Here is an 8,030-nt window from a genome sequence, read left to right on the forward strand (position 1 = left end):
GTCTGGGAAATTTTCCAGACGTTTTTTTCCTGTTCCTTTGCAGGCGGAGATAATGCACCTGACCGACTCTGCAGTGCGTCGCCAGCTCTTTCTTGACGTGCTCGATGGGACCAAGGCGTTAGTAAGTGTGTCTGGGAGATTTCCCATTCCTCCCAGGGAGAAGGTCTCCGAGGTCAAATAGCTGCTCGCAGCCTGCAGCCGCAAGAGTGGTCAGGTCAAAGGGCTCAAGCGGCCTGGGAGGCCCGAGGCTGCAGTGGGAGGCAGAGGCCTGCTGCTGCCGTGCCAACCCCTGGCCTCTTCCCCGTGACCCACCCCTGTGAGCTTGCTGCTGGGAAAGAAAGGCCTGAGGCCGAACGTGCCTGCGGACGGAGCTCACATCTTCCAGCCTCGTCAGCTCACAGGAAGCCTGACGTTAACTGTGTGCCGTCTCCCCTCAGCTCCTAGTCCCCGCCTCCGTGAACTGCCTCCGCCTGGGCTCCATGATGTGCACTCTGCTGCTTATTCTTCTCCGGCAGTGGAAGAGGTGAGCCCTGTGACAGGAGGGGCGGCCTGTCCCATCCTCTTTAGTGATGCTTGCCTTACCCTTCCCGAAGGGGAGGAAGTGGGTGTGAAATGGGCTGGGCTCCCCTCGTGGGGAACGGGACTCAGGCAGACACCTGATGTGAGGCTCACTGCTCCACAGGCATCCTGAGGGGGAGCAGGGCAGTGTGTGGCCTTTCTCTGAGGTGTGTTCTCCCCGCCCTCTCCTCTCCACGTTGCTTCTAGTGAGTTAGGTTCTGTGGATGAAATCCTCAGACCCTTGACAGAGATCCTGGAGGGAGTGCTGCAGGCAGACCAGCAACTCATGGAGAAGACCAAGGCCAAGGTGTTCTCAGCGTTCATCACGGTGCTGCAGATGAAGGAGATGAGAGGTGAGGGGCAGAGAGGAGCCGGTGGAGCGGTCTCCTGGCCCCTGTGCCAGCCAGCCTGGACAGGGCTTCCTCCACTTCAGAGCCAGATGTTTCTCCTGTGAGGCTTGAGTTTTTGGTCTCGGAACTCTTATCTTCAGGAAAACTCTTTTTCTCCTCCCCTCCCATGGGACAGATGCCTTGGTGAGCATGACAGCATCCCCTCCCGTTTGCTTTGCAGTGAGCGACATCCCCCAGTACTCCCAGCTGGTGCTGAACGTCTGTGAGACCCTCCAAGAAGAGGTGATTGCACTCTTCGACCAGACCCGCCACAGTCTGGCATCAGGCAGTGCCACAGAGGACAAGGACAGCATGGAAACTGACGACTGCTCCCGGCCCCGGCACAAGGACCAGCGGGATGGGGTGAGGGGGCACCCTGTCTGTCCTTCCCACACGCATCCACAGATATGAACTGCTGCCTCGTCTGTGCCAGGCCCTGGGGCTGATTAGTGACCAAGACAGTCACAGCCTGATGGGGAAAGTTAATAAATCAGACTGTGCAGAGATGTGTCAGAATTCCATTGTGGAAAGTCCTGCAGGGGTGAAACAGGGAGAATGTGCAGCATGGAGTTCTCACATCATCTAGGGACTCAGAAAGAAAGTGCCCTTTCAGCAGTGACTTAAAGAACTGGTAGAGAGCCGTGCAGGCCACGGGAGCAGGGGAGCTTCAGGCAGCAAGGACAGCGTGTACTGAGCTGTGGGTAACAGTCATCTGGCGTGAGCCAAGATGAAGTGAGGCCTGGAGAGCTGGGGGCTAGATGACCAGCAGCCTTGTCAGGGTCTTTGGTCTGGCTCCTAAGTGAAATAGGAAACGATTTAAGGATTTTAAGCAAGGGAGAGGAAACATGAGATTTGTACTTTAGAAAGTGTGCTGGATGTAGTATGGAACACTTTTTCAAACTGTGGGTCAGGACCTATAAATGGGTCCTGAGCTCATTTGGTTACAACCAGCATTTTTTTTTTTTTTTGCGGTACGCGGGCCTCTCGCTGCTGTGCCCTCTCCCGTTGCGGAGCACAGGCTCCGGATGCGCGGTCTCAGCGGCCATGGCTCACAGGCCCAGCCGCTCTGCGGCATGTGGGATCTTCCCGGACCGGGGCATGAACCCATGTCCCCTGCATCAGCAGGCGGACTCTGAACCACTGCGCCACCAGGGAAGCCCCACAACCAGCATTTTTTAAACGAAGTTGAATAAAACATAAACGAAAATATCTGTGCTTTGCAGGAGATAAGGGTAGGTTTAATGAAAACATGTAAGTATGCCTATACTGGAGCGCAGTATAAACTGTATTATTACTTTGGGTGGCTCGTGGTCAACAGTAAGTGTGAAGAGCCACTGGGATGAAGAATGGAGTAGAGAGGATCCAGAGAGAATGAAGGCCCATTTAGTAGGTGACTGCAAATGTGCAGCTAGAGGGGAGGCCACTTTGACTCCACGCAGCCGCGGGCTCGGGCGGGGGGATGGGGAGGAGCGCTGACACGGCTTGATGGCAGTTTCGGGTGGTGGGGAGGGCGCTGGAGTCCTGTCTCAGCCGGCTCACTCGGAGCGGGGGTGACTGGGGGCAGTCCGTCCTCTTCCTCCCCTCCTCCTCCCCCTGCACTGCCTCCTTCCCTTTCACCCATCTTTGCCCCTGGGCCTCAGCAGGTGTGTGTCCTGGGCCTGCATCTGGCCAAGGAGCTGTGTGAGGTGGACGAGGATGGCGACTCGTGGCTGCAGGTGACCCGCAGGCTCCCCCTCCTGCCGACCCTCTTCACCACCTTGGAGGTGAGCCTTCGCATGAAGCAGAACCTGCATTTCACTGAGGCCGCGCTGCACCTGCTCCTTACCCTGGCTCGCACCCAGCAGGTAGGAGGCAAGCCCGCGGGAGCCTCTTTGCTTATGCTGGGTGGGTTCTGATGCTGCCTGTGAGTCTCCCAGCCCAAGACCTCCACCTGCCCTTGGGTGGGGCGGCTGCGGTGACAGCTTCCATCTCATTCTGCATCTTTCCCTCCCAGGGGGCCACAGCAGTGGCTGGAGCCGGCATCACCCAGAGCATTTGTTTGCCCCTCCTGAGTGTGTACCAGCTCAGCACCAATGGGACAGTGCAGGTGAGTGCCAGTGGCCTGCCACTGCCTCCCCCAGCCCCCCTTGGTGCTTTCACTTGCCCCAGAAGTTGCTCTCTTTAGTGGCCTAGTTAATGCACTGATGGTGCAGAATCCTCCCTGCCCCCAGACTGACCTCTAGCAAGAGAAGCTCACACAGTTAGTTAGTGCTGGACGCGGGTCTAGAATCTAGATTCCTGTAACTGCTGCCTTCGGACCCCGTCTGGCCCTGCTGCTGTCCATTCCAGGAGCTTTTCTATTCCGACCAGCCAGGCTGCCTCAGCTGCTGGGCTGCAAGGAGGCCCCGCTCTACCTGTCAGCTGGGTTCCTCGGCGCTGTCGTGATTCTGTCTGTTGTTTGTGTCTCAGACGCCCGGCACCTCTCGGAAGTCGCTGGACGCCCCCTCTTGGCCGGGTGTCTACCGCCTGTCCATGTCCCTGATGGAGCGGCTCCTCAAAACCCTGCGCTACAACTTCCTGACCGAGGCCCTGGACTTCGTGGGGGTTCACCAGGAGCGGGCCTTACAGGTGAGGGGCCGCTGGGATCCTTGGGGTCGGGGCTTGGGGTTCAGGGGCGTCTGGACTGTTCGGGTCTGAGGCTTGGCAGTTGAGCGGTGCCAGTGCTCCCGCTTCTGAGATGCCGTGAGGACTGTTGGCTGACAGGCCGAGCAGTGTGGCTGCCCTGCTGAGGGAGGGGAATGGTCTGGGATCCGCTCAGACAGAAACCTCTTAGTCAGAAACCGCTTCGTCCAGCCCCCTGTTAACGCTGCCCCCTCAGCGTATGTGGACCCAGGACCTCTCCTCCCTGCGGGAGGGCGGGAGCAGGCGTGGTAGGTCCCTGAGTCACCCCATCCTTCCCCGTGTCCCCCCTCCCAGTGCCTCAATGCGGTGAGGACGGTGCAGAGTCTGGCGTGCCTGGAGGAGGCGGACCACACCGTGGGCTTCCTCTTGCAGCTCTCCAGCTTCAGGAAGGAGTGGCACTTCCACCTGCCTCAGCTTATGCGGGACGTCCAGGTGGGGCCTCAGACCTGCTTCTTGAAGGGTCTGGGGAAATGCTCGGAGGGGATGGGGCGGGGCAGGCAGTGAATCGCAGGCCTGTTCCTGGAATGTGGGCTTTTTCTTTAGGTATCACAGGGTTTGGTTTCACACTGCTCCCCTCTGGAGCCGAATTTTCCCTCCACAGGACAGGGCAGCCTCATAGGTTGAGAAGTTGGGCTCTGTGGGATCGACCTTGGTTCGCATCCCTTAGAACAGGACTTGGGAGCCAGCCGAAGAGGGGGGCAGGGAAAGAACACAGGCTCTGGAGTCAGACAGGCCTGTCATTTGCTGGTTGTGTGAGCTTGGCGAAGTTACTTCACCTCTCTCTAAGCCTTTTTCTTCTTCTGTAAGATGGGAAAATTATCCCCATCTTACTTATTTACTTAGGACCTCATACTGTGCTTGGCATCTAGCTGGGTCCCAGGGAAACGGTCCAGGCATCTGTTGACCCACAGTTTGCAGTCGAGCGTGCTTGGTGGCGTGAGATTTTGAGCTAGAGAATGTAGGGAGGGGCTCAGGGGGCCGGAGAAGTACGTTGTTACCATAGAGACCTGCATGGTCGGTCTAGTTGGTTGGGCTGCTGCCTCGAGGCTCCCCCTCACCCCTCCCCTGGGTTTGCTGCAGGTAAACCTGGGCTACCTGTGCCAGGCCTGTACCTCCCTCCTGCACAGCCGCAAGATGCTGCAGCACTACCTGCAGGTAACTGAGCCCTTGTCCGCGGCTGCTGCCTGGACCGCCTCACCCCTGGCTTCCGTGGGCTCCAGCCATCTCTTGTCTCCTCCCCAGAACAAAAACGGGGAGGGCATCCCCTCGGCTGTCGCCCCCCGAGCTCAGCGGCCACCCACAGCTGCCCCCTCCTGCTCCTCCTCCAAGCAGCCCACTCCTGACACAGAGGCCTCAGAGCAGCGGGCCTTGCACACCGTCCAGTACGGGCTCCTCAAGATCCTCAGCAGGACCCTGGCGGCCCTGCGCCACTTCACCCCCGACGTGTGCCAGATCCTGCTGGATCAGGTACCAGCCACCTGTGCCACCCGCCTCCAGTGGAGCCGTGAAGGCTCTGCTGTGCCCTGCTCTGCACCAAGAGCTGCCTGGGCCCTCTGGGGCCCTACATCGCTCTCGTCTTGCCTTGCCTTGCAGTCCCTGGACCTTGCTGAATACGACTTCCTGTTTGCCCTGAGCTTCACCACTCCCACCTTTGACTCCGAAGTGGCCCCCTCTTTTGGGACCCTTCTGGCCACAGTGAATGTGGCCCTAAACATGCTTGGTGAGGTAAGTTGGCCCCTCAACCCAAGTCTTCCCGTGGGCACGTTTATCTAGCCTTCCCTTCATCAAGTGAGTGTGATAGAGCCGACCTGTAAGAATTAGCGTGAGACTTAAATGAATAACTGATGAAATAGCTTAATGTAGGCCCTGCAAAATGGAAGCTCTCAATGAGTTGGAGCTGTTACTGTTACCTTTTTTTTTTAACCCCCATTTCTCTTTCTCCAGCTGGATAAGAAAAAGGAGCCTCTCACACAGGCAGTGGGGCTCAGCACACAAGCAGAAGGGAGCAGAACACTGAAGTAAGAAAGCCTCCTTCCGGGATTGGTTTGGGGCTGGGGCAGTCTTGGGCTGGCTCTTCTCTTGGCGCAGTGGCCCACCGCACACTGCCAGCTTGGCCCTCCCTGCAGCAGCGCCCAACCTGCCCTCCTCCAGGTCCCTCCTGATGTTTACCATGGAGAACTGCTTCTACCTGCTCATCTCCCAGGCAATGCGTTACCTTAGGGACCCGGCTGTGCACCCCCGGGACAAGCAGCGGATGAAGCAGGAACTCAGCTCAGAGTTGGTAGGATGGGTAGGGGGCCCTGCCTAGTGGGGCAGGGCCACTGGGGAGGGGCCCCAGGAGGTCCCAGTCCCCCACTTCCTGTGGCCAGCCCTGAGGGTGGGGGACGCGGGGCCTCATCAGGTGCTTTTTCTCTTGCAGAGCACTCTGCTCTCCAGCCTCTCACGCTACTTCCGCCGGGGAGCCCCCAGCTCCCCTGCTGCTGGCATCCTTCCCTCACCTCAGGGCAAGTCCACCTCTCTCTCCAAGGTCAGCCCTGAGAGTCAGGAGCCTCTGATCCAGCTAGTGCAGGCCTTTGTCCGGCACGTGCAAAGATAGGGCCTCGGGCCCGCCGCCACTCTCCACCAGCCTGCATGGGAGCCCTGGGCAGTAGGGGTGCTGCTGGCCTGAGGGGCCTGTCTGGGGCTGAGAGCAGCTCCTGTCACCCTCCCCCGAGTAGCCACGACTCCAGCCACCAGCCCCCCAGCATTATTTTTGTAATAGATCAAGAGGTCAACAGCGGGGAGCCACGAGTCTGCTGCGCTCACAGTCTCATGTTCAGAATGCCCCCAAGAGGTGTATTCCTTTCCTTCAAGCATTCCCCACAGCACTTGACCCTGGCCCCGGGGAGAGATGGGGGAGCCAGTGTCACGTGCAACCAGGAGAGGCTGTACGCACGGGTTTGAGAATCTGTTTTCCACGCTCTGTTCTTGCAGTTTTGGGTAATATTGTGGTCTATTTATACAAATATTAAAATACTGTTTATACACAACCGTGTGGGGTGTACCTTCAAAGCCCAAGGACTAGCCAGCTCTCAGAGCATCGAACCGCCTCCCTCGGCCGAGGGCCCAGAGTGGAGTGGAGGTTTGGGGAAGGCGAGATAGCCACCACTGACCTAACGAACATTCCTCCGTTCACGTCTTGGTGTTGGGGGTGCTGGGTGGGCGCTCAGATTCCGCCCCCCCGACCCCTACCACGCACCTCCACTTACAGCTGGCTGAGCTCACCACCGGCTAGAGCCTTCCTTGAAGCTCTGCTCCTGTTTATAGCTCTGTGCCTCCCCCTCCCTTCAGAAGGCCCGCCAGTGGGGCCCACCAGCCTCCAGCCTCTAGCCTCCTTGGGACCTAATCACAGAGTTCTGGGCCCGGCTACAGGCCTTAATCTAAAACTGGCTTGTAGCCCAGAGCTACCACTTGAAGTTTCTGGAACCAGACTGACCTGGGCTAGAGTCCCTGCGTGGCCACTTGCCAGTTATGGAACGTTGCGGAGGTGACTTTCTGATCTCTTCTTCCCTCATCTGCGAGGACGACACGAGAATACACGTGAACGTGCTTGGCTCAGTGCCGGGCCCCTGGGAAGCACTGTCAGCCGGCAATTACTCGAGCTTAAACTATCGTGCAAATTTTACAGTCCCCTCTACCCGATTTTAGGCAAGTCTTTCTTAGGAATAAAACATCTATTATGCAGCTTCCTGGGACTTCCCTGGTGGTCCAGTGGTTAGGACCCTGCGCTTCCACTGCAGGGGGCCTGGGTTCAACCCCTGGCTGGGGAACTAAGATCCTGCACGCTGCACGGCGTGGCCCAAACAAACCCCCCCCCCGCCCCCCCCCAAAAAAAACGTAATTATGCAGCTGCAGTAGGAGAACAGCACTCCCTCCTGAGCAGCACAGGCAGCGTGGGAGGAAGGGAGGTACTGGCTTTGCCCTAAGAGCTCTCCCTCCCTCTGCCCTAGTGTTTCCGGGAGGGGTGGTGCAGATGTGAAGTCTCCCCTTTCCCACCTGTGAGGCCCGCGACCCGACCGGAGCCCAGGCAACATGCACACGAAGGATGGTTTATTATTTGTCACTGGCTAGAGAGCAAGCAGACAGGCAGAGTAAAAAGATCAGTTAAAAAGTGAGTGTGGAGAGGTGCAGGCTGCAGCCACCATACTTGGCTTGAGCTGTATGAGGGGAAGGGTAGCACCGGGGAGATGCCGCTCCGTGGCCCAGGCTCCCCTCTGCTCCAGCTCATCCAGAGGGGACGAATCCGGTCCTCAGGCCTCCACACACCTGCCTGCCTTTCCCCCTTTGCTGCTTTTGGCAACTAAAAGGCAGGAGCTCCCTCCCCCAGGGTGCGCCCCAGGGCTTCCTCAGGCCTTCTGCACTGACCCCCACGGGCCTAGGCGC

The 8,030-nt window shown here is 58.5% G+C and overlaps 1 protein-coding gene across 3 annotated transcripts in view; it reads left to right on the top strand.

The window, feature by feature from the left end:
- Nucleotides 1–6,301, top strand: part of NUP188 (nucleoporin 188) — a 45,036-nt gene extending 38,735 nt beyond the window's left edge. The window contains exons 31-44 of one of the 3 annotated variants that reach the window (XM_019949245.3): nucleotides 44–121; nucleotides 438–523; nucleotides 766–911; nucleotides 1,129–1,310; nucleotides 2,591–2,791; nucleotides 2,941–3,033; nucleotides 3,396–3,554; nucleotides 3,903–4,040; nucleotides 4,689–4,763; nucleotides 4,851–5,075; nucleotides 5,202–5,333; nucleotides 5,553–5,626; nucleotides 5,760–5,889; nucleotides 6,028–6,301. In XM_019949245.3, coding sequence (XP_019804804.2) covers nucleotides 44–121; nucleotides 438–523; nucleotides 766–911; nucleotides 1,129–1,310; nucleotides 2,591–2,791; nucleotides 2,941–3,033; nucleotides 3,396–3,554; nucleotides 3,903–4,040; nucleotides 4,689–4,763; nucleotides 4,851–5,075; nucleotides 5,202–5,333; nucleotides 5,553–5,626; nucleotides 5,760–5,889; nucleotides 6,028–6,204 — 1,896 coding nt within the window. In that variant the 3' untranslated portion in view covers nucleotides 6,205–6,301. The remainder of the gene's footprint in view (nucleotides 1–43; nucleotides 122–437; nucleotides 524–765; nucleotides 912–1,128; nucleotides 1,311–2,590; nucleotides 2,792–2,940; nucleotides 3,034–3,395; nucleotides 3,555–3,902; nucleotides 4,041–4,688; nucleotides 4,764–4,850; nucleotides 5,076–5,201; nucleotides 5,334–5,552; nucleotides 5,627–5,759; nucleotides 5,890–6,027) is intronic. The other 2 variants (XM_019949247.3, XM_019949246.3) reach the window with 2 other exon arrangements.
- The last annotated feature ends 1,729 nt before the right edge of the window (nucleotides 6,302–8,030 follow it).

The sequence above is a fragment of the Tursiops truncatus genome, chromosome 6, assembly GCF_011762595.2.
Source record: "Tursiops truncatus isolate mTurTru1 chromosome 6, mTurTru1.mat.Y, whole genome shotgun sequence".
In the NCBI taxonomy this organism is placed as follows: domain Eukaryota; kingdom Metazoa; phylum Chordata; class Mammalia; order Artiodactyla; family Delphinidae; genus Tursiops; species Tursiops truncatus.